This window comes from Penicillium pulvis, assembly GCF_028828015.1.
Source record: "Penicillium pulvis strain IBT 33274 chromosome Unknown scaffold_8_segment0_segment0, whole genome shotgun sequence".
Lineage (NCBI taxonomy): Eukaryota > Fungi > Ascomycota > Eurotiomycetes > Eurotiales > Aspergillaceae > Penicillium > Penicillium pulvis.
The window spans coordinates 2,262,412-2,286,348 of NW_026643080.1; the positions used below are offsets into that span (position 1 = coordinate 2,262,412).

The window sequence follows — 23,937 nt, forward strand, 5'->3', positions numbered from 1 at the left end:
CGGCCCTCAATCACCGACGATTAAGCGTGAAGTCTCATTCTATACATAAATGACGTGCTTTGATTATCAACGCGAGATTTAAGAGGTCGAGAAGTGCGGGGTTGAACTCAGCCTAAATAAAGTCCTGTACTTTATATATGTGTTGCATAATCCGAGTTGTTCATCCCGGATCACATATTGCGCCACATTCTACGGTAAAGACACAACGCGTTGAACAGCCAACACACACGAGTCATAAGAATGCCCGGAAAAATAATTGATCAATATGATCATGTTCCAGTTACCAAGGAAGACTGTCAGTATATTTGAGTTTTACCTGAACGCCATCGCACGCCTACTAACGCGATCTAGTGGATTGGGCGGAACTTGTCACCCTCGATCTGAGCCTGTTTGAGCAACCAGGTGGTAAAGAGCAGCTTGCCAAGCAGCTAGAACATGCCGTGCAACATGTTGGTGGGCATTTATCGGTCATCAAATATATTTCTGCGTCGCTAACACAATCCTCCTATAGGCTTTTTCTATGTAAAGGGCTTCAACATCAGCCAGGAAGAAGTCGATCGCCAGTTTGCTCTAGGTCGCGAATTCTATGATCTCCCTCTTGAGGAGAAACTGAAGTATCACAATTCCAATGATCTTGCCAATGGCGAGTATAACGGATACAGACCTGCCGGTCACCGCATGTGAGAAGGGTCTAAATCTCAAGGAGTAGAATTTCACTGACTCTTCATCAGCATGGGTAACGGTATCAAGGATAACGTTCAGGTCTACAACATTCCCAAGTTTGATGGCTACCACAAGCGACAACAGCCCCCGGTTATCTCTGACCACATTGACGAGATTGAAGATTTCAGCAGGGTAAGTCAACTTTCCACCATTTTCTGCGTGTTCCCCCGCTCACAAAACATAGAAATGTCACACCGAGGTAGTAGAAAAGCTACTTCGACTATTCGCCATCCTCCTCGAGCTTCCAAGCGAGGATCAGCTGGTTCGTGATCACCAGTATGATGTGAAGGGCGAAGACCATCTCCGTTACATGCACTACGCAGCGCGTAGCGCCGAGGAGAACAAGAAGGTCGGTGGGCTATACAGTGCTGGACACACAGATCTGGGATCTATCACACTGCTTTTCCGCCAGCCCGTAGCCGCCTTACAGATCCTCAACTCCGCAGGGGAGTGGAAGTGGGTCAAACCTCAAGATGGAACTATCACAATCAACACTTGCGATGCCCTTACAGCCTTGACTGGAGGATATATCAAATCAAGTATTCACCGTGTCCACACTCCTCCCGCAGATCAGGCCCATGTTGATCGTCTGGGTGTGCTGTATTTTGCTCGGTAAGTGAAAATATCAAGTCGCTTGTGTGAGATCATTTTCAGCAATTCTGATCTGTAGAACAGACCAAACAATCACATCGTCCTGGACCCTATCGAGAACAGCCCTGTACTGAATCGTCTAGGCCTTACTAGTAATGCCTTCACTGAGCTTGGTCAGCACCTCACTATGGAACAGTGGGTTAAGGTGCGACAGTCCCAGCAGCAACGTCGTAACAAGGACATCAAGATCTCTGAGGAGGGGAAATTCACCTATGGAAAGGGCGATCTTGATATCATTCCCGGTCTGACAGCTAAGATGTATGACTAAGTGGAGTCTATCTCTGGTCAAGCCTATCCACGGATCTATATATTTGAAACTGCATTTCCTCGAATACTCTTTGCTGCTATCGTATTTACTGCGTTTGGTATGAACATCTTGGTGGGATGAACGCTCCGTGATGCGACGATTTTGTTCTCGGAAAGCGGAATGCAACCGACTATAAGCTCTTTTTTCTTGAAATCCAAATCTCCTATCCTTCCCCTCATTCTCTCATCCTGGCCTTGAGATTCCTCCAATATTGAGGGGTCTTTTCTATTCAAAAAGTAGGGAGTAGGAATTAGACTCTCTAGACTTGACCATTCTCTTGATCCTGACTGGGATCCTTTTGCTTCTGCTAGTATTATTTAGCAATAGCGCAATGGTGAAATTGGCAAGATGATTTGAGCTACCGTCACAGCGTGAAGGTCAGGGACAGGTAAAAATACGCATGCGCATTGGCATTGCCTGGCAAAGGCTTCCTCTGCACGTATCTGCCTTTTCAGGTTACTTGCATATGCATTTGCCGCATGTGCATGGAATTCTGAATCTCGGTCATGTTATCTGTGTTGAGCTCTTATTATATTTGCCACTATATATTTGCCACTATGCTACACTGGATTCCAAGGTTGTTGCCAAGTAGGTACATAGTGATATCTTGGGTAGTATACTACTTTTCTGGCAATCTCGGTCCAGGCAATCCGGTAACGTAAAAAAAGAAGGGATTTGTATGTCAGGCCCATGGGATATATTTCGTCATTAGATTACAATTTCATTGCCGCATTTCATTATTAATGACTATTAGACACAATCCCAATTAAAAGTCCCATCCAACATTGACGCCATTCAGGAAAAATTCAGGAACTAAGTCATGCAAAGTGGAAGACTATGCCAATCAGCCAACCAGCTGCTTCCCTCCTGCTTCTGCGGCCAAATGCGCCTCAATGGTACTTCCAGCCAGGCTGGAAGTGGGCGATCCCCTGGTCCGTTTGTCTCAACTAATATAGTTGACCCTTTGCCCTCCACTTTCAATTTACACTCGGAGAGACGAGTGAGACGCCATGGTCTCTTCAGAGCAGAAAGCACCTCCTGGTGTGGGAAACGCCAAACGGAACCCGTGTGGTGTTTCTTCAGACCCACTGTTCCAACACAAGAGATATTCAAGGATTGAAGTGGCTCAGTCCCTGGCCTCTTGCTGCCTTGAATGGTTTTAAATATCCCTTGTGCCAGGTTTTCATCGATAGCATGATTGATCAGTATCTCACGGATGTCGCCATTGCGGTAGAGACATCCACGAGGGGTAAACTTTGCTCGTCTCACACAAGGTTTTAGATCAAATTCATTGAATGAGGCATCAGGAGCAGTAATGACACATTTGGAAGCGGCAGGTGCATCGGTGCCTCCGTAATTTGAGCTACATAGCTTGATACTTGTCACGTCCAACTTGATTGTCAGGTTGCGAAGCTGTGAGAGGCTGCCGATATTTCGATAGCATTCAACTTCGGTGTCATCTCCTTGGGTGCGACGTAGGGTGACTTCGAGCTCCTGGAGATTGGGACAATATTCGCTGATAATTTTCAGATCGGATGGCGAGATAGGTGCATTCTTGCCGGTTGAAATGACAAGTTTGGTTATTTGGCTACCATGGTGAGGCAGAAAGCATTCGAGGGGGTATTTGTTGGTCCAGTTGTGAAGAGTCAAGGTGGATAGAGGGGGAAGGCTGCATAGGAAGCGGGTCTCGGGGGTATCGAATTGACCGAGACGCCATGCGAGCCGAGTTGCGAATAAAGACAAGTTCAGCTCTAGTGATTGAAGTGATGTGAAGTTGCAGTCATTTGCAAGGAACTCCAAAGCCTGGTGGCGCAATGGACTTGTGACTCGAAGAGTACGAAGCGCTGAGAAATCAGTGCAATCGTTCCACATGGTCACTGTTTCCTTGTTGATAGTTTTGTTCTCATCCCCACGGATACTGAGGTATTGTAGAGAGCCTCTTGTGGTCTGGATTTTGCTGCGATTTTGTTGCTCTTCTGGTTCATCCGTGGGGATGTATGCCTGGTCACCACAATAATGCGCATGGAACTCCTTCAGATTTGGAGACAGACTGGCCACAGTACGACAGATAGACTCCTCATTATATACATTCTCTTGGTCAAGAGAGCGATATCTCGAAGCATTGTCTTCATGGGCAAAACCATCGAGTTTGATGCTGTAAAGGCAGGGCGACGAGAGCAATGCGAGTTCATGTGAATCGATTTGTTCCGCGCCCAAGCTGTGCAGCTTGAAATTATTTAGCCACAACTGACAGCTAGAGGAGTTCTCATGGATGGCCTTGAGAAGGCACGGAGCAAATTGATGCAAGCCACCGTATAGCAAGTCATTCAGTGAGGGCAGCTGTCTGAGGAGGTTCGCAATTGGTAACCACATGTCATCTGCTTCTTGTGTTGTAGTAGGATATTGAAAATCTGTTTGACAAGGTACTGAGGGAGTGTCGAGTACATATTGCCTCAGCGCATTGACGTCGCGCTTGATTGGTGTTGATGGAAGGGAGATCTGCTTTCCATCGTGTCGTGGGGGCTCGATAATCAGACAGCGTACCTCGGAAAAGGCATTCACCCAATTCAGCTCCCTATATAGTCGATTTGTTTTTGTCGTAATTGTCTCAAGATCTTCTCGATCTAGTTGAATCTTGACAGTGTGGTATATGAAAGGCGAAGACACCAATAAGAAGTCCTTGCTGGTGTAGGCTAGCGCCCGTAAGCTGAGTGGAGACGTGTGATCGAGATAAGATAATATAGTGTGGACAACCTCTGTAGGGCAGCGGGCGAAAGGACAATCTGCCATATTGAAAGGTCTGACAAGTGGTCCAAGGATTGGTATATGCTTGAGAGAAACGGAGTTCAAAATGTGCCACAAGTCAAGCTATATACCCACGTCCATTTTCTCTGGCACATCGTATTTCTGCCAACATCTTCTGTGCGCTAGGCTGAGCCCCGGTTTCTACGCGGACTCACCGAGAGCTCTTCAGTGATTGGCAGGATCCCTGATGCCTAGATTGAAGAACTAGTGATAAACGCCCCTAGACATGGACCTTGCAATAGATGATCTTCCCATCTGTTGTGGGGCGAGTGGATCCTGATCCGACTGGACTAATCATAAGTGATAGAATCTGAAAGCCTTCCGTATCCCGTATTCCGTATATCGTATTTTATGTTAACACCTGGCAATTAACGCCTAGCGTCGCAGTGGCAGCCTCATCGAGCTGCCACTGGACACTAGAGAGTCCTCTCCGATACGTCAACTTGACGATGATAATGACGAAGTCATCTGACTGCCGAGGTTCCGCGGGGTAAAAAGTCGCATTTAGTGGAGATGAGGGTATTGATATATCACCCCCCAGATACGAAGTCCCGTGGCCGGGACTTTAAATCAGCTCCAGACCCGCATGGATTGCAGAACCTATCGAAATGACGCTAGCGAAGCGTAAGGCGACCTTCTCTTGATTAAAGTATTTTTTTCCCGGGCGGATCTTACGATATTACGTCACCTGATTTCGACCCTGCAGTAAGAATTCAGCACAATTGTAGTATGATGTGCCTCTGGGGACTGTGATGTGAGAATAAACAAATAGAATTCTCAGGATTAATGTATTGCCCAGAATTGAGTGCGGGAATATTGGAGCACTTGAGCCTTGAGGGTGTCAATGATCAGTTCCCGCAAGGTTGGCTCTATGGATATTCAGTGGAGGAATATATATATGCATACCTATGACCGCAATTTCCATTCAAGTTTCGATATCTGGACTCCCGAGGTCTCCCCTCCAGCCCTGGAGGTCCAGGAGAGGTACCCGTGAGCCCAAGCTCTTGTCCATGGTTCCCTACATAATCATTGAATCTCCAGGGCGTCGAATGGTCTGTCCAGATGTTCCAAGCTCTCCAGGGCTGGAGGTCTTTGCAAGATTACTTTTCCGCGAAGGACCTTCCTTGGATTTCTGTTCGGCTTCCAAGGTTCTCTAGGGTCGTATAATTTTTGAAAAGAAGACAGAATACCGAGGCTCCTATACCTAGGCATCTTGGGTTTGTGAGTCAAAGGCGTACAGCTGAGGTCGTATCGCAATCTATTTGAATTTTGGATGATCTTAAGGTTTGCAAGGGTTTGTTAATGCACGTTCAAGGGGTTCACTTGGCATTCATCTGAGAGCTTCAACAACTTCAGGGCTGATAGATTAAAATGGTCTCGTGATATTTGAGGCCCCATTTTCACTATCTGTCCGACCTCGAGAGCCGAATTCTATCTATCCTAATACCTCCACAGTTGATAGACTCTCAACCGCAAGTCGGTTTGAAATGCGGGGTTGCTTTTCAAAGTCTGAATAATAGAAGAAATAAGCGAAGCCTAATTCATGTAACTATGATACTCCCCACGCCCTTCACCTGATATTCCTGCTCATGTTACCTGCAGAAGTAAATCAACAGTAGGGTTTGCTTAGATCTCGACCGCTCCCATCACCATGCCCGGTAAGTCCGATTTGACATATGATTGTGGCATATGCATTCTTGGGTAGCATCTACCCTGTCGCTTTGAGATCCGACGCCGAAAAATATGCGAAGAACCGCATCGGTGAAGCAAATGGCCTGCTTTCTCGTCGATCATAGCCCCTGGGGGAACTCCGAGAGTGCGGGGTTGAAAAGATATCCACTCGCTTACCCCAAAATTTCCTAGCGTGCTGATCCAGGGTACAGAAACGTCGCCATTGTTCCGCTGGCTCAGGCACAAGTAATTCATTGGATATGGAGCTTCCTCGTTGGTGCACATTGTGACAAAAAAGCCCCGATCCACTTGAAGGATCCAATAGAAAACCGGACAGAGGTTTGTCTTGCCTTTAGTCCCTTTTATGGGTCCAGGAACTGCGCGGATGGCTTCAGGGGCGATCAGCAACCCCAAAGTTGCGCTGCCTCGGCAGGATGAATTGATCACATTCACTGCCTTTCTAGGGCAGTTATTTATCTCGATTCCCACCCGTTCGGGATCGGATCGGACCCCACTGAAGCCTTGACTATCAGTATCAAGCCACCATGGTTTCCTCCGGTTCTTCAGTGCGCTTGACGATAACGGTTTTTGTGGCCCTCATGCTGGGCCTCGCATATGCCCGTCCAGCAGCCGTACCCGTGGCTCATATGCCCTATGAGGCCCGTGGACTTCCCAAGGCTCCCAGTGATGATCCGTTCTATTTACCCCCCGGCCGGCTTTGAGTCCCAGGCACCTGGAACAATCTTACGCCAGCGCGAAATCTCTGTTGCTTTTCTAGGCCTCATTCCAGACCCAGTGGAAGCATATCAGCTATTGTACCGCACCACTGCCATCAATGGCTCTGCCATTGCGACTGTGACAACGATCTTCAAGCCCACCAACCCCAAGACAGATCGATTTGTGTCCTTCCACACGGCCTACGATAGTTCCGCCTCGATCTGTGACCCCAGCTACAACTATCAGCTCGGTGCGGCACAAACCGATATCATCTCTTCCGCGGAACAATTGATCCTTCAGTCCTATTTGCTCTTAGGATACATTGTGGCGTCGCCCGACTATGAAGGCCCTGATACAGCATTCGGGCCCGGTCGCCTGGCAGGAATGGGGGTCCTTGATAATATGCGAGCTGTGAGCAGCTTCGATGCACTCGGTCTCTCAAGTGCTAAGCCTATGATTGTTGGTACTGGCTACTCAGGTGGTGCGATTGCCACGGGTTGGGCGGCTTCTCTCCAGCCCAGCTACGCCCCTGAATTGGATATCAAAGGCTGGGCCCAAGGTGGCACCCCAGCCAATCTGACGGGTGTTCTGGAGTTCATTGACGATACTCCCTTCAGCGGCTTCATACCCCCAGCCATAGCTGGTCTATCTTACCCAAGTGCATATGGCGCTCAATTGAACCCTATCCTTAATAAGGTTGTTACCTCAAAGGGCCAATCTATCATCGAAAAATCCAAGACCACCTGCGCCGTTGAGGATCTTCTCAACTTTGCCGACCAGTCGCTGTTTTCTACTAGCTTCCAGAGTCTCGGCGATGGTCTGCTCTATGAGGCTACTATTCAGTCCGTCCTCAAACAGTGCACTATGGGTGTGGCGAAGGAGGAAACTCCGACTGCACCGGTGTTTGTCTACCATGCATCGCAAGATGAGATCATTCCTTATGCGAAAGCGTCGACGATGGTCGATTCGTGGTGTAATTATGGTGCTGATGTCAAATTCACGACCTTTGCAAATGGTGGCCATGCGACGACCGAAGTCGTCGGTCTACCCGATACGATCAACTTTGTCGAGTCGGCTTTTGCGGGCACCACTCAGAGCGGCTGCTCGAGTAACACCGAGCTGGCCAGTATTCTCAACCCCATTGCACTCGGCGTGGAGCTGGAACCTATCCTGACGAAGTTGCTCGAGGTTCTCACTACCGTTGGTACTGGTGACTCAAAGGTCAAGCAGAACCTTACTGTGCTGAAAGATGTGGTCACATGGTAAAGATAGTGTCAACCCTGGAATGAATGAAGATCCCGTAGATCTACAGTGGGGAACGGGAGAGACCGGGCATCTATGGGAGATACTATATAATGTTTGATAAGTCTTTGGACGATGTACCTATTGGTTAATTATTCCCGTGTACTCCGTACATCATATCTCCCTCGTCATTTACAGTTAAACTTTGCTCATTCCACTTTAATCGCTTGCGTCATTTATCCGCGGCTCTGCTGCTGCCGAATGCGAAAAAGGGGCTCGAGCACCCTGTCAGGCCCCGAACCTCGTCGCGCGACCGTGAGAATTTTGGTTGTATGTCTGGAATTTACCTTGAAATAGATATATTTATATCCTTTCCACCAAGGATTTTTAACTGTATGTCCACGGGTGATGTATAGTATCCTTTATACTAAGAATGTGGTTCGCGCCATCGATGTCGATCACCGGAGGCCGAGATCAGCTGCCCTTATCTTTCCCTAATCACGAAGCGGTCTGTCTATAAGGTAGACTATAACTGTCAGAACAATCGCCAAGCGCATACAATGAAAGAATCTATGTATGCTTGCTTTTCTCGTAGATATTTGTGAGTCAACATGTAAATCGAAAAAGAAAACATATCAACGGTGCCATGATCAGCTGTGGAGTGGCGTTCCAGGCTGACTTGGACACTCGAGACCTGTCGAGTCACCGGGTGTGCGTCACAGACAATCTCCGCCTTCCCCTTCCCTCCGCAACTCAAATACCATTAAACCACATCCCCAACCGTGAGGATGGCTAGTCTTCCATAGGTTTCACAAGCGTATCTGTGTGAAATCATCTCCGGATCCGTTAATTTGATGCGGAGAAGCGCCTAGGCTCCGAAGGTCCCAACCCCACGATGTACTCAGTTTCTCCCATTGTTTGATCCACGATTCGCCATCCTTTCCATTTCCACAAAGCTTCCCTTAGATGGTCGTCTTCCTTTATCTGGTGTACCTGTTAGCATGGACGTCTCCACTGACTCCATTTCACTCGCTCTGCACTCCTGATAACGGAATCCGCCGCTGATAGCAACCGGCCCCGGCTTCCGTTTGTCGGGGTAAGCTTCTTTTGACGTGTTGAATCAACGCTGCTCAACCGGTCTCACTGACTATACCCAGAGACACGTCCACCATGCACCAAAACCCCCGGTCACCGGCAGGGCCACCGGCGGCGCCGGCGCCCAAGCTCCCCTCCAAACTCCACCCGCCTCGCAACGACCTCAGAGACCAAGAATCGACCCCAGCATCCCCAACCGCCTATATGCGAACAAATCAGACCAAGGGCTTAGGAATAGAAGCTGGAGAAGGCTTCTCTGAGCCGACTAGGGCGATGGCTCCTGGGCAAGAAGCTCTGGCCAAGCTGAATCAGATCATATCGGTGGGTTGGAAATAGCCTTTGAACACTCTGGTCCCCATGCTGACGCTATTTTTGTTTGCTGTCTCCAGAATTATCACACCAAAGCGGCTTTGATTATTCTCCACTCCCGGGTTGAACTGCCCCGGTCCTACAACAAAGGTTCGCATTCACCTAGGGTGAACCGATGGGTATGTTGTTTTGAAATCCAGCCCTCTTCCATGACATGGAACCAGAAGTCTGACTTTTTGGGTGACAGTTTAACGTTGAACTGGACGAAACCGACGTTTTGCGAGAAACGCTGCAAGTCTGGCGAACCTGTGACGCCACAGATCACCGACCACCACCCCTCATAATCGAGACCTTCATAGACACGAGGGGCCTCACGAATAACGAAAGTCTGGTGATATTGGATGACAACGGGAAGCGTTGGGATGTGCAGGAATCCCTTGCGGCGTCACCAATACTGGGCTCGAAGCAGTCAGGATCTGAGGAGGTCATTCTGGAGCGATGGAAAATCGAGCTGGGAGCCTCCTCCGGCAGACCTCCGGCCGATCTGGGCTCCATTTTGCCGACGGTGTATAAGAAAAGCATTGTTCTTTTCCGATCGTTATTCACATACTCCAAGTTTCTACCCGCTTGGAAGTTTTCTAGGGGCAACTCGAAGGCACGGAGAAGCCCCGCACTGCAGATTAGGTATCGTGTGGTAGATGGGAGTTCTCGATCCGAAGCGTCTCTGGATAACTTGACAGCTCCGTTGTTTCAGGGAGAGAGCAAAGTGGTTGATACATACAACTTCGGTGTCACAGAATCTCCGGCGGGACCCTTCTCGGTAGAGGTCTCATACCGAACTAATTGTGATTTCCGAATTGATGATTCTGAGGCTCTGCTAAGCTCTCGCTTTATGGGTGCTGATGATGAGATCTTCCGTCCTTCATTACCCAAGGATGATACAAGTCGGGCTAATCCTGAAGTTGGGTCGGTGCCAGTGGAAAGAAGAACAATCGAGAATCCAGACCGTTCGCGGGCGTATGGGAGTCTATCAACATTTCATCAAGTCGGTCCAGCCACTGGTGGGAGTCCTATTTCAGCTTTGCGTGCTGCTCGGGATGCTGGCGCCGGTTCTCCTTCACCAACAGATTCATCTTACAAGAAGTTGTTGCCTTCTGCAAAAATCGGGGCGACAGGACGAGCAAGCAAACTTGCAAGTGAGGGTGGCAGCTCGAACATCACGCGGCGCCCCTCCGTTTCTTTCCCCCATTTTAAAGCAGGCTCTCTATCTGATTCCCCTGCGTTGATCGATACTCCTTTGGGCGTGTCTCCTCGCACCACTTCCGCAAGAGGCTCAACAGGAACATCCGTCGATTCTCGAATAATGCCACCTCCTTCTTCTGCGGCCTCAGCACGACGACCCCCTTCTCTAATGACCGACCAAGCGATACCTTCATCTACTTCGGCCTCCCCGAAGCCTGCACCGCTCTCTAGATTCAGTAGTTCATTCAGTCACCGGCGAAGTCGCCCATCTTTCGGAGGCACCAACAAGATGGAAGATGAAACCTCCAGTGGGAAGGCAAGCGCGACATCCTCCAACGTCCAACCGGGCTCTGGTCTGCTTGCAGAAGTTACTGGAACAAGTGCAGAATCGATTCACGCAGACGATGAAAACATCTCTGATTTCCTCAAGTTCCTTGACCAGGAGAAGGATCTAATGCGTCGTCCACCTAGCACTGCCTCTCAGGTGTCTAGTCCACGGAAACCCACAGCCGCTTCTACTTCCCTTGCTCGCTTCCAACAGATGCGTGAATCGAATGCTGTGCTATCGGATTCAATGTCAGCTTCGGTGCAGCTTCAGCGTTCGTCTATCTCCTCGAGCAAACAACTCTCTGGAGTCCCACCCATGGTTGCTGGTACTTCCATCTCTACTGCTTCATCTCCTGGAAAGCCAATCTCTCCCCACACACCACACACTCCTGCAATTCGATCCCGCCTGAGCTCTAACAGTGTGGTCGATGATCTCAACCCTGAGCACGACCGAAGAATGCCACGCATTGCAGATGACGGCCATGACTCCCCGCTTGAGGAGAATTCTAGCGTGGACACAACAGCACGAGCGTCGTCTACAGCAGCTGCGATTGATATCCCCACCTCCCCGCGACCTTTCGCGCCAGCCTTTCGCCGTTCAAGCTCTGCTGCTCAGCGCCGACGACCGCCTCCTGCTGATGAAGATGATATCTTCTCATTCGGCATGCGAAGTGTCAGCCTTGGGCCTGAAGAGCGCTCGCATCTCAGACGCCAGAATGACCAAGAAACCGCGGATGCGAACACCTTGCTCGAGCCTGGCTCACTGAATCTGTCCTTGGAAGATCCCAGTGCACGAACTGCAGCTGCAGCTGCAACAGCGCAGAACCGGGACGGCGAGGCAATTCGAAGCCAGACTGTCTCTGTTCCCCCCGCAACATCCGCATCGTCTATTTCCCACGTTTATCAACCTCGTTTTCCTCCTCGTGGCCGAGGTTCTTCCGGTGGTCCTCATTCGCTGAGCTCCGCATCCAGCAGTCTTGCACGTGGAAGCACGCTCCCACAATATCTGACCGAGCGGGAGGACCGCGACGGCAACGCCAGTGGCAGCAACAGCGGCAACTCAACTATGGAAATCAGACGTAGCTCCTACCAACGCCGTCCACCGCCATCCCAATTTGAGGATGATGAGCCATTGCTGTTCGCTATGAGCGATTTCGGTGCCTCTCGTCGTAGCTTGGAAGAGAACCGACATGGCAATCACGGAGGAGCTGACTCTAGTGCTGGTTCTCGACGTGGCAGTGCCAGACGAGGAGCTGGGCCTCCTAGCTGGAACTAGTTTGTGCCTCGACTGAATTCTTCTTTACTCTGATCTCATCGCCTCATACCCTTTGATTTTCCTGATTTCTCCCAAACCGCCATCTTCGAATACCCATTTCATACTTTGCGCTCCATTGGCTGGTGTCTTCTTCAAAACACGTCTTTTCATTAACGGTCGGCTGCTTCATAGACTGAATACTCAGGGTTTGATCATTTCGTCCATAGAAATCGTGTCTCATTCTTTTTCTTTTCTTTTTCTCTCTGCGTCTCTCGTGATTTTTCTCTGTCAGCGGCGGTTTGTCTTTTCTGATACTACTTTGCTATTCCGCAACTGCATGATTGAGATGATTTTATGTTTCTTGAGAAACTGGCGCCTTGCTTTTCGTTTCTTTAGCTCTGGGTAACTTTTTTCTTCTCATGATAACGTGATCTTTCTTGCATCTTGACAGTTTGTGATCTGGTTTCAAGGTTGTGTCTTAGGCAGCTTGAATATCATGTGGGCTTATCCCCCTTAACAACTTATTCTGGCTTATTCATGGTAGCTATGAAGTTGCAACTCCCGTAAAGTCTCAGGTATCTACATAAGTTTTTGATATGAACGAACCATTGACAAAATACATTGAAACTTCAAGACTTTTATTGCTCCAAACTCGAGTAAAAGGTATCTAACGAATTAGGCTCTAGATGCAAAAAACAATGACCCGATCATTCAACGTATGCATAATAACAGTACATATCCAGCTGACATGCTAGAAGATAAGGGGAATCCGGTTCTCCTCCAATGAGAATGAGCCAAGAGGCGGCTCTTGACACAGTTGTCCCAAGCCAGGGGCTCTTAGGTGCTTGGCGTTTGAATTGGCACTGAGCCTACCAAGGCTAGCCCATAAGCATCTTTGTAGATATAAATTTGGCTGAGAGACTGCCGCGGCAGGGGACGGGGCGTGGTAATGTGATGTGAGATCTCAATGACATAGCACCTGGCGGTACCAGTACAAAATCGCCAAATTACATACCCCGGAAGGCGTTGTTCGAAGCACTGCGGCGCTCCTTTGAGCGGAAGGAAGAAGAGGGAGTCTTGTCGTACTGGACCTCGGGTTTCTGGTTCTTGGACTTGGAGGCGGGCATGAAGCTGACTTCTCTCTCGCCGACGGGGCCACCCTGTCGCGAGGGTCTCGCCTTCGACTTCATGTTCTGAGCACGCGAGCCAAATGAACGATCGCGTGTGGAGTTCGTACGTGCTGAAGAAGACACCTGCATGCGAGGAGGACGGTTTGTGCGCTTGTAGTCGACGGAGGAGATTTTGTTGGAAGCCTTCTGCTTGACGGGTCTCTCTTGCTCGCTCTCGGAGCCAGAGTCATTATCGCTAGATCCAGGAACGTCATCGACGGCTTCTTGCTCCACTGCTGTTAGGCCGCGCTCCTTTCTCGTGGCCTGGTCAGGCACAGTGCTGGGGTTGATAAGTTGGAATTCACGGGATGTCTCGTCGACGGCGAAGTCCTCATCCTCGAACAGCTTGGTGAAACGAGTATCGCGAAGGACACCCTTTTCGTTGGTCTCAGATGTAGCAGGAACAGCATCGGGCATGTTGTCGTCGCCACCGCGCGCAAGGACACGCTGAGCCTTCTTACGCTCAGCCTTCTCCTCGGCGTTCATCAATCTCTCGGCCAGCCTCTTGTTCACCTTGACAGCAGCCTTCTTCTTGCCACGAATGCGGCTCTCGCGCTCCTTGTCGATCTTTTCCTTGACTCGCTTGGCACGCTCCTCTTCCCAGACGTACGGGTTGGCGATCAATCTCGCCTCCTCGTACAATCTCTGGGCCACGAAGTAACCGTGCATGTATGGTCGCAAGAGGTTGGTACGTCCAATAAGGTGCTCCAGGTTCAGGGTGCGGAGCTGAGGAACAGTCAAGAACTTGAAGTTGTCGTAAATAGCACCAGCCTGTGAACTGGTGAAGGCATTCGGGTCGTTGGGGTCCTCGGCCATTTCTTCCACCAAGTTGTCCAGGAAAGAACACCATCTCGGTGCCGGTCCAAGCTGAGGGATAAAGAACGAGTGTTGCTGTCGGCCTTCGTTGGCTGTGAGGAGCATTCCACTGTCCTTGCACCAAGCCACCGAGTTAATATCGACTGCGGGTTCCACTGAGGTCCATGGAGTACCATCGCGAGGATCCCAGATCTTGATAATACGCTTATCTGCCGACATGATTTTGGGGTCCAAAGTTGCTTCACGGGTTGCAGTTGAGGGCTGCAAGAATTTGAGTGTGTGGATGGGGAAGCCGTATCCTTGATCCTTCTTCAGAAGAGGGACTGGGGACCGCAAGTCGTAAAGGTGGATCAGACCGTTCGAGGAACCGGTTCCAAGAGTCAAACCAGAGCGATGGAACTCCAACGCAGTAATCTCAGCCCGTCCTTCATTGAACTGTTGAGTGGGTGGTAAGAGAATACCCGCTCGGCCCTTAGCTCTAGGATCCCACAACTCCACTGTTCCAGTAGATGTACCAAAGGCGAGCAAGTTGTGACTCTCCTCCGCAATCGCACCAGTGTTGACAGATCCAGTATTAATTCCACCTTGGAGGGTGCCGCCTCCCGTGGAAGTGAAATCATCTCCACCAACATCCACCTCGAAGCTGCGCATGTACCTTCCAAGCTCCAGATTCAAACGGAAAACCTCACCCATGCCATCCTGATTCACACCGACGGAAGGAATAAACGCCTCAGTCGATTGTCGGTCATATACGAGATCACGTCCGTATCGGGGCAGGCGGGTTGTGTAGTGGCATCCTTGCGGTGTGTGGAATTCGAGAGAACGGTCAGACTGAAGATGGAGGGATTTGGTGTAGTCGGAGGATAGAAGGATGAAGGTTGTGTTCAGGGCGACAGTATGCCGAGCCCAGGACAGAGACAGTTGGGGGAGATAATGGGTGTGGATTTGCGGTTTGTAAGTTCCTGTTCGATATTTTATTAGCTCTGCGCTTCAAAGAATACTGTGAGTGATAAATCATACCTGTACTCATGACCCATTCACCATCTTCACTGGCTCGAACACACTGGCTAGCTTCCTCAAACTCGAAATCTTGCAGCAACTCCACCCGGTTCGCATACTCGGGATCGTCTTTTAAGCTGCGCTTTCGGCGTCTAGCAAGCCATTCTGGGAGTGGCCGGGCAGTGTTAGAGCCCGAGATGGTGTAAACAGGCACCTCAGACTGGTTAGAGAGCTTCATGGCGGCGAAGTTCTCAGCGAGTTGCAACTAGCGCGATAAAAAAAAAGTCGAAGATAAAAAAAAAAAGATAAAACCGATAGGGACCACGTGATGTACTGCAGCGGATATCGGTGATTGGCCCGAGCGTCCCCGTGAACTTCCCCCGGAATTGCGCAGCATCTCGGTGTTTTGCATTTGCGACAATCTAGATGAGCGCTTCGCTGGCCAATACTAAGATGACTCGACCTACCTGATGGGGGTTTACTCGCAATTACCAACTGCACGCGCGTATGGTTCTCGACAGAGTATGTTCCAGCACTGGAAATGACTCCCAGATTCAACTGCGACCACCTCCTCTCGTTTTATGAAGGCTCCCGGGGCTGTCCGCGACCGATAAATCATGGACTTTCCCGGAAATGCCAGTACCAATATTCATCTTATTGTAAGTGATCCCATACTGGTTTTGTCCTATATCTGACCCAAATTAGGATGGCTTCTCCACGATCTATTGGAGGATATACACAGAAGAGACAAGCATTGCGAACAATCCACCCGAAGGTCCACCCAATGGTTACACAATTTTGAAGCATCTCAGTCGTTTGAAAGATCTAGAGGCCAAGCTACGACTTCTCAACTGTTTGGCTTCATGCCCGAGGCGCCTTGGGCTGTGGGTTTTCTCCCCTACTCCGGACTTTGAAAGCTTAGGAACTTTATATGTGAAGGAGGGATGCGAAGTGTCCAAGAAAATACTAGTTGATACGACCATTCTCAAAGGTATGAGGTCAAATGGATGAGCTCTAGGCTATGAAATATCCCCACTCACTAACTTCTGAGATAGTCTCCGCATCGGGCAGCATCGCATCCCAAGACTTAATTAGAAGCCTTTCGTCGGAGACTCAAAACCAGGCCGGACCTCAAACTGGGCAGCAAAGGCCCCAGCAGAGTCAATCCAATGCCAGGCGACCCGAGAGCCATAGTAGCTCCGCTGCTATTTATGCCTCCTTTATTTCTGCCGTTACCGGCGCAATCAGCCTACATATGATTCGCTCTCACGGTGCCTTTCCCCTCGGTTCCCGCACTCTGTTTACGGCGGTGGAAAAGGTGGGCTACGAGAGCCCACGTGTCGATAATGATAGCCCATTTTCTAAGTCTTGCTTAACGTCAATGAATATCCAACTAAACGGCTCTGGGACATTGATGATCTCGACACAAACTATCTCTCAGGTTGGTATTTCACGTCTTTGTGGTCCCCAGGACAACACCACAGATGTTCTACAAATGCAGCCAGGTACCGATCTCTGGCTGTGTCCAAATGGAACCGTTGCACGGCTTGTCTCCGCCAATGTTGAACCTCCAACGGTCCCTTCGCCTGGATTTGCGGTCTCCGGAAATTTTGCAGCGAAAAAAAGACAATGGAAACTGGACGTGGTACAATGGCTAGTGAATTTCGGTTTGCATATTAACTCTGTTGACGAGGAAGTGTGGGTTGAGGTAGAAGTATGGGAGCCCTTTTTCGCAAGGTTGGCTGGGGAGGCATGGCGGCAAACCGATGAGCCCCAATCTCCACTCCCTTTGAAACGCATGCTGTGGCCCGCAAGATTTTGCTTCAAAAGAACCTCTTCCGAAACCAAGTCTCAAAGGAACGAGAAATCTTGGCCCTTGGGCCTTGCCGACGATCCACTTGACTTTGCAGAGCGATGGCCATCAGAGGCTGAAACTTCCCTAGCAAATAACCATTTGACGCCCGCTCTTGTGATAGATGAACCTCAACCCAAAGATGAAGACATGTCATCACCTAAAGTTGACGGCTTGGACGGTTTCGAGAGTCTCTCTCGAATGGCCCAATACACCGACCTTCCAACCGCCAACCTGGTTTACCCAACTCCTCCCGAAGGGGCTGCTGCGATAGGATTGAACCATGTAAATCCGATGGACAACTTTCGCGACGATACCGACTTTCAAATGTCCCCGAATGCACAGCAAGATCCGAAAACCGGCCCAAATTTTAAGCTTTCTCCCGAGGTTGGCATTGGAACGGGCCGCTACGATGCCAGTGATGATGAAGATCTCTTTGGCGAAATGAACGAGAGGGATTTTGGATCGAAAGGAATCACTGATGCTGATTTCAGCTTTTTCGATGACCCGGATTTTGATAACATGCATGACGATTCCCCTGCTGTTCCTAACCAGGAATCTTTACTGCCTGCGCTGGAAGAAAGTCAGCTTGAGGAGAGTGCAGCGGATACAAATGATCTACCCTCTAGCGCCCCTCCGGATGTTCAAGATCCTGCCCAAGGCGTAACATTGGAGGAACCGCTGCCCAAAGAGACAGTACACGAAGATATGGAGCCAAGTAACGGCCCCATAGCCATGGAAACGTCGCCTGGAGACTCACCAGACCACAAGAGTCCAGCCATCATCAGTCCTCCTTTAAGCCCCGTGGAGGTTAAGAAGATCCTGTTCTCGGGGGCAGAAAAAGAAGGCACTCAGCGACCTTTAGATGGCCGCACTTTACAAGGGCACTACCATCCAGTGGCTTTTGAAAAGAAAATTGGAGACTGGAACGAAAAGTATGGAGCTGCGGGTAAATTCTGGTTTGCTTCCGGGGGTAAGCTTGATTCTTCAGATCAAGGCCCGAACTCCATTCCCACAATTGGACTCCCTCATCGCAGTCGATCCGGGCTTAATGGCACATACGCAAAGTTGGCAGGCAAAAATGCTTCGCCGGTTACATTGGATAATGACTTTGAGGCCGCTGCGGACTCAGACAGTGAAACCAGTGGTGATAGCGACGAGTCACCCTCCGAACATGTCCCCACCCCAATCATTGTCCCATCTTTGAAGAGAAAGCGAGTGCCTTCTGAGTCTGATGTTCAATCCGCCGCATCCCCAGCCAAATCCGCCGGTGGGCCTGATGTGAATTCTAATCTGAAGGTTGAGAATTGTACTTTTCTTGGGAATTTCCTTGCCAACTTTTCAGATTGGTCCTTTATTGGTTATTTCTCTGCGTTTCAGGCACAGCAACTTCCAGTTCTTGTGCGAAGAGAAGACCAGATTCCTATCGCTCAGCTGCTCGTTGACCAGATCACGCAGTCCTCGCTGGATCACCCGCTTGGTGGTTGCATTGGCCTTTTTGAACTCGAAAACGAGAGTTTGACATGGCGGACTAACCTCGAAGAGACAACCTTCCTGGGTGAGGTCGCGAAGCTTGATCTCAAGGCATATGCGTCCTTGCAAGATGAGGTGACTGCAACGCCTGCGCAGCAGCCCCCTAAGGATTCTCCCAAAGGGTCTATTTCAAGGGTAGCTGCTCCACACGTACGCATGCGTCGGGGCAAGGAGTACCTAGAGACCCTTCCCCCTGCCATTTCTTTCTGGGAAACATTCGGTCTTGAGCCTGCCCATGGGCCAAAAGATATATCGGCTTACTGTATCCATCCTTACGCGGCGACCAGTGCAGCCGATACATTTTTGAATCGATTTGGCCTTCATTACCAGAGTTGCAATCTAGGAAGTCATACCAGAGGCGACAAGTCTCTAGGTTTTGAGAATGGACTTCGATCATGGGATTCAGAGTCGTCTAGCTATGCTACTATGATGCAATCGCTGAAAAGTCTATGTGAAGAACTCGGTAGGCCAGAGACCATGTTCAACAATATTGATGGATTTTTGCTAACGTTGTCGACCAGGAACCGATCTGTCTCAGTACTCACCTAGCACAGACAATTGTGTTATCTATATCATCAATCCGTTTCCACATGCCGCAGCACTTGCTGATATTTGTGCGGCGTTTTGGAATCTGTTTCAGCAAATGGCTGCTGACGCAGATCGTCAACACGGTCAGCCAATTAATGAGGTTGCCCTACAGATTATTCCGATGGACTTCATCATGTCTGAGGATTCTATGGTTGTGCCTACTCAGACGGAATACCTAAACCTAGCTCTGGAAGTTTACAGTCGTTGTCGCCCCAAGGACACCAGCTCAGGCCCTTTACTTGGTGCTCCGGCAGTCCTTCTGGCTGATCCTTTGCCAAAAGCTATTAATTTCCGCCTTGCACCCGACAAGGGTTCGCCTCTGCAGGATGGGAGAAGTCTCCATATCGCCTACTCCAAAAGTTCTGATCAGCGATGGTTGTCTGTAGCATGGTCCGATAGCAGTGGCAGCCTTCAAACTAGTATGTCCTATTGCTTGCGATATCGCAATCGCGGTACTGCTAGAGCAATCGCAGAAGTGCGCAATGAGGTATGGGCTACCACGCGGCACATCATGGAGAAATTCCAAGCTCAGTGGAAAGTCATCTTGGTCAATTCCGAACCTATCGATCCCGATGAAGTGGAAGGTAAATATTCGCAAACAACATCCCCATTCCTTACTAAAGCTCCCTTGCTAACTCTGACTAGCGTGGAGCAATCTGGCTGAGCAACAGAATAAGATGCGACCAGGATCCATAGAGTTGGTTATAGTGGCCGTCAACACTGTTCCCGACCTATCCCTCGAGCCAAATGCCTCTTACATTACCTCTAGCGTTCTCAATCCACATTTTTCCTCTACTCCCGTCTCGACTCCGAACCCAAGTGTTAGCATTGCTTCGCCCGAGCAAACAGGCAACGCCCCGACACCCAGCGCAACCTACAACGCACCAACTCCTACCGAACTCTCCCTAGAACCTGATTCGGATGTCGTTCTCACCGACATCTCGGATGAATCCTGGGCAGTTACACTGTCCCACCGTCTGAACAGTTCCCCACACGTTACCGAATTCCGCCCCGCGCTGGCTAGCGGGTATCTTCTTCGCCGAAAGGGCATCACCGATGGCGACGGCGTGTTCACAATGACCGCCAATCTTATTCATTCACAACGGCCTGCTTCATTGCACGAAGGTCTCCTTAAGGACATCTTAGGGATGTATCGGGATCTTGCGTCCCTGGCCCGGGCAAGAGGCATGCGCAGCGTCCAAGGCAACACGCTGCCATGGCATATTGCCACCGCATTACGTGCGCAGGAGCTCCTGAGCTATGTTTTCTAGGGGCAAGGACATGGTCATACCCGGATTGGGCGGCGTTCTGGTTTATCTCTTTCTCCCTTATCTTCTTCAAATGTTTTAGTATGTAGATGATGGTTTCATGGGTGCATAGCATGCATATTTTTCTTCGCGGAACGTGGATATACCATCGGCGGCATAAGTTTGATTTTTGTGAAAGCGAATGACACGACTGCATTTCTACCATTTCCACCTCCGAAGTCCCTATATATATGCGCTACATTTACTATCACTTTTTCCTAGAGATTCATTCGGGTACTAGGTAATGCCAGGCATTTGGCTTTCCATTCAGTTTTAGTGCTGACACCTATCACTGGGTAAAATTAGATTGAAGACGCCCGAGTAACCTGACTTGCTCACTGGCACGGAGCAGTACATGGCCTCTTAATTGATGAAGCAAGGCTCGCTATGTAAAACAGTTGATGCATAATTTTTCACGCTCAGAAAAGCAACTCCTTGCCCGTAGCCTTGAACCTTGAAACCATGAAGGCGGGACTACAATTTGCTTCCCAATCCTCATCGAATCCCGAGTTCGGGTTGTGTGGGTTGACCGTTTGCTTCTTAGAAAACATGAAGTCGCCATGAGGCTCGTCCTCTAGACTGGGTGACTCGGCATCGCTGCTCTCGGAGTCACTACACGGACACGTAGAGGTCGTCCGGTCTCCGGGGGTGGTGCAAGGACAAAGGCCCAGGGAGCGATTGCACGGGACACATTTATAGTATGCCCGACCGGTAGCACTGGAGCTACCAGGGCGTGTGGATAGACGAACTCCCGGGAGTCCGCATTGCTGGCATTTCCAGCCCTGTGTCGCGCGTTCGAGCAGTTGGATAGTCATGATTGTAGATGGTGGACTCTGTCGCATTGACTAAGATATGTATAAGTGACTGGCAGATGAAGGAAAATATGTCCTACTCACACTGAATTACTGAGTTGGACTTGAGTGGAATGAACTGAATAAGGTACTCGAGGTTGCCAAGTATAGAGGAGCTTGTTTGGTACTCCAAAAGTCCGGGGAAAAGCTCATTTTATAACCATTTTGCGGGGGAGGTAGATCAGTATGACGCTATTTGGATCAACAAAGGTATGAGATCCAAATATTGAGCCATCGTCATGGGATCCACGAACAATCACGTAAAATCAAGGGGTTCTAGGCTCAGGCGTGATCACAAACGTCAGGACCGGCTGGATCGGGTAGGTAAACCCCCGAGGTAAAGCGAAGTTTTAGGTAATATCGCGCAAATTTAGTCAAGTGACCTTGCACACGTGGAAGCACTTGAGACTCCCCTTGTTCAATTTTACGTTTCTCTTAGTAAATAGGTTTCTATTTTCAGAGAAATGCAGAAAATGACTCGGGAGGCCGGGCCGGGGTTGAGTTCTATGATTCCATTTGCTGTGGGGACCGAACATTCCCCGCATTCTGGGGCAATTCCAAGGTTCTAGTCTCCAATTTCGATGCCCCTTTGTATACTAGTGGACACACACCGCTCAACACTAAACACTCGTGACTTGAAAATTCCTCATAAACAACCTGACTAATCCCTCACGGACTCACAGTTGATCAAAGTGCATTTTCCCAACACTTCGGTTTTGGTTTATTGCCTACGCGCTTGGTTTTTGTCTTTAGCCCAACGGGCAACTGCATGCATTGGTCATTGCAAAAGTCATATATCATAGTATCAATGGCAGCGCATATCCATCTCAAAGCTTCATCAAAAGGTACATCGAAAAAAGGAAACGCCCAAAAACACGATCAAGCAGAAACATCAACTCCGAACAATCAAATTTCCAAGGTGTGAATGCGTGTATATATGGCCCCGCAGGCTCAGCATTGTACAAGAAAAGCGCAAGATGTGATCAAAACTCCAAATCGGTATAGGGGCTCGTAAAGCGGCTCGTCATGATGGTTGCAAGAAGAAAGAAAACAAAGGCGGAAGAGAATCAAAGGGGATATCATATCTTTTTCGGAGGCGGGTGGTCGGCGATATATCGGTATCGCAGCTGTGAGAGATTGATTTTCGGAGATCAACCAATCGACAAGATAATTGAGTTTCTCGAAGAGGTCACCCTCCATCTGCACTCTCCTCATCTACTTCCCTCTTCCCGTTGGAGAAGAACGAGATGCGATGCTGGACTGCAAAGATGGCAAATCCGGCAATGGCGAGGAGGACGAAAAGCACGATGATGATGATCGCGATGGTAATGTTGCGCTGCACCATCTTGTCTGGCAAGGACCCCAAGGGCCAAGAAAGAGTAGGTGGTGTTTTTGAGAGACCACAAGTAAATTATAGGTCGGAGGCAAAGCAAAGTTGCGCTTCGGGTATCTTTCGAGAATTTGGCAATACCTCTGGCCGACTGAGTAGGGTGATGCGGTTTGAGGTGACACTTAGCAGTGTGTTGGCAGCGGTGAGGGGTACGTATACTTGTATACTCTTGATAGTAGAAGATGTATGGATAACAAGGCACTTTCCCCTCTCTTGCTTGGAATGTGGAAAAGTAGCAAGATGTGAAGCTGACTCGCAAAATTAAGTTGAGAGAAGAAAAAATGTGGAATTTGAATGGCGTTAAAAGGAAGATGAATCCTTCCCAGCCATGTGCTTTTCGCGGTGGCTGGGGTTTGAGATCTGGGCCGCGTGCTGAGTGCTGATTCCACATACAGTTTAGCGCCCGAGGCCATGTACCAGCTTCCCAGCCAATATCGAACATTGAAAACCTGAAAATCAGTTCATCATTCTTATTCGTATCCAATCATATTTGAGAGAAAAAAATTATCTGAAACAGTCATAGACAAGAGCAGGGCCATTGTGATGAAATTTATCTCGACGTTAAGATAGGTGTTAAATGGCTGTGGTTGAACACCCTGAAGTCTAACCGCTCGATCGGGTTGCACTATTCTAGGCTGGGGGTACATGTGATATGAGGCGATTGTTCGGACAATTTCATCATAAGTGCCCGGATGGTCTAGTGGTAAGTTACCTTGCAATCGCAAATGTCACCTGACATGTTCTAATAAAATCTCCAGGTATGATTCCTGCTTTGGGTTAACATCCTAACTGCAGGAGGCCCCGCGTTCGAATCGCGGTTCGGGCCTCCATCTTTTTTTTTTTTCCTTTCTTCTTTTTGTCATCTTCATTGTAACTTTTTCATTTGATGTTCTTTCAATTCCTTTTTTTTTTTATCAAAAAAAAATATTTCATTCTTATCTTTTAGCTTGGGGAATTGGGGAATTGATAATGACCTTGGTTTTGCCCACAAATTCCATCCACTGTTTTTTTCCCCTTAAGTCAATATAAATAGCTGGTGATATATCTAAAAGCTGGCTTATTAAGAAAATTGGTGCCCGGATGGTCTA

The 23,937-nt window shown here is 49.2% G+C and overlaps 7 protein-coding genes across 7 annotated transcripts; 4 read left to right on the forward strand and 3 right to left on the reverse strand.

The window, feature by feature from the left end:
• Positions 1-240: 240 nt before the first annotated feature.
• Positions 241-1,642, forward strand: N7503_010268 (Clavaminate synthase-like protein; the record flags this gene model as incomplete). Its single annotated transcript, XM_057069814.1, has 6 exons — positions 241-295; positions 352-453; positions 512-680; positions 732-855; positions 908-1,335; positions 1,399-1,642. 6 exons carry the CDS (start codon positions 241-243, stop codon positions 1,640-1,642), a joined length of 1,122 nt encoding a protein of 373 aa, XP_056916425.1.
• Positions 1,643-2,494: 852 nt separating this feature from the next.
• Positions 2,495-4,471, reverse strand: N7503_010269 (uncharacterized protein; the record flags this gene model as incomplete). Its single annotated transcript, XM_057069815.1, has 1 exon — positions 2,495-4,471. The coding sequence occupies one exon, from the start codon at positions 4,469-4,471 to the stop codon at positions 2,495-2,497; it is 1,977 nt and encodes a 658-aa protein (XP_056916426.1).
• Positions 4,472-6,844: 2,373 nt separating this feature from the next.
• On the forward strand, positions 6,845-8,140 carry N7503_010270 (uncharacterized protein; the record flags this gene model as incomplete). Its single annotated transcript, XM_057069816.1, has 1 exon — positions 6,845-8,140. One exon carries the CDS (start codon positions 6,845-6,847, stop codon positions 8,138-8,140), a length of 1,296 nt encoding a protein of 431 aa, XP_056916427.1.
• Positions 8,141-9,286: 1,146 nt separating this feature from the next.
• N7503_010271 (uncharacterized protein) lies at positions 9,287-12,365 on the forward strand (the record flags this gene model as incomplete). Its single annotated transcript, XM_057069817.1, has 3 exons — positions 9,287-9,532; positions 9,601-9,699; positions 9,768-12,365. 3 exons carry the CDS (start codon positions 9,287-9,289, stop codon positions 12,363-12,365), a joined length of 2,943 nt encoding a protein of 980 aa, XP_056916428.1.
• Positions 12,366-13,351: 986 nt separating this feature from the next.
• N7503_010272 (WD repeat NOL10/ENP2 family protein) lies at positions 13,352-15,587 on the reverse strand (the record flags this gene model as incomplete). The annotated part of the gene is made up of 2 exons (XM_057069818.1): positions 15,350-15,587; positions 13,352-15,291 (listed from the first exon to the last, which is right to left on the reverse strand). The coding sequence occupies exons 1-2, from the start codon at positions 15,564-15,566 to the stop codon at positions 13,352-13,354; spliced, it is 2,157 nt and encodes a 718-aa protein (XP_056916429.1). The 5' UTR covers positions 15,567-15,587.
• A 358-nt stretch (positions 15,588-15,945) lies between these two features.
• Positions 15,946-20,572, forward strand: N7503_010273 (uncharacterized protein; the record flags this gene model as incomplete). The annotated part of the gene is made up of 5 exons (XM_057069819.1): positions 15,946-15,987; positions 16,034-16,319; positions 16,384-19,176; positions 19,235-19,885; positions 19,947-20,572. 5 exons carry the CDS (start codon positions 15,946-15,948, stop codon positions 20,570-20,572), a joined length of 4,398 nt encoding a protein of 1,465 aa, XP_056916430.1.
• Positions 20,573-21,027: 455 nt separating this feature from the next.
• N7503_010274 (uncharacterized protein) lies at positions 21,028-21,423 on the reverse strand (the record flags this gene model as incomplete). Its single annotated transcript, XM_057069820.1, has 1 exon — positions 21,028-21,423. The coding sequence occupies one exon, from the start codon at positions 21,421-21,423 to the stop codon at positions 21,028-21,030; it is 396 nt and encodes a 131-aa protein (XP_056916431.1).
• Positions 21,424-23,937: the final 2,514 nt, after the last annotated feature.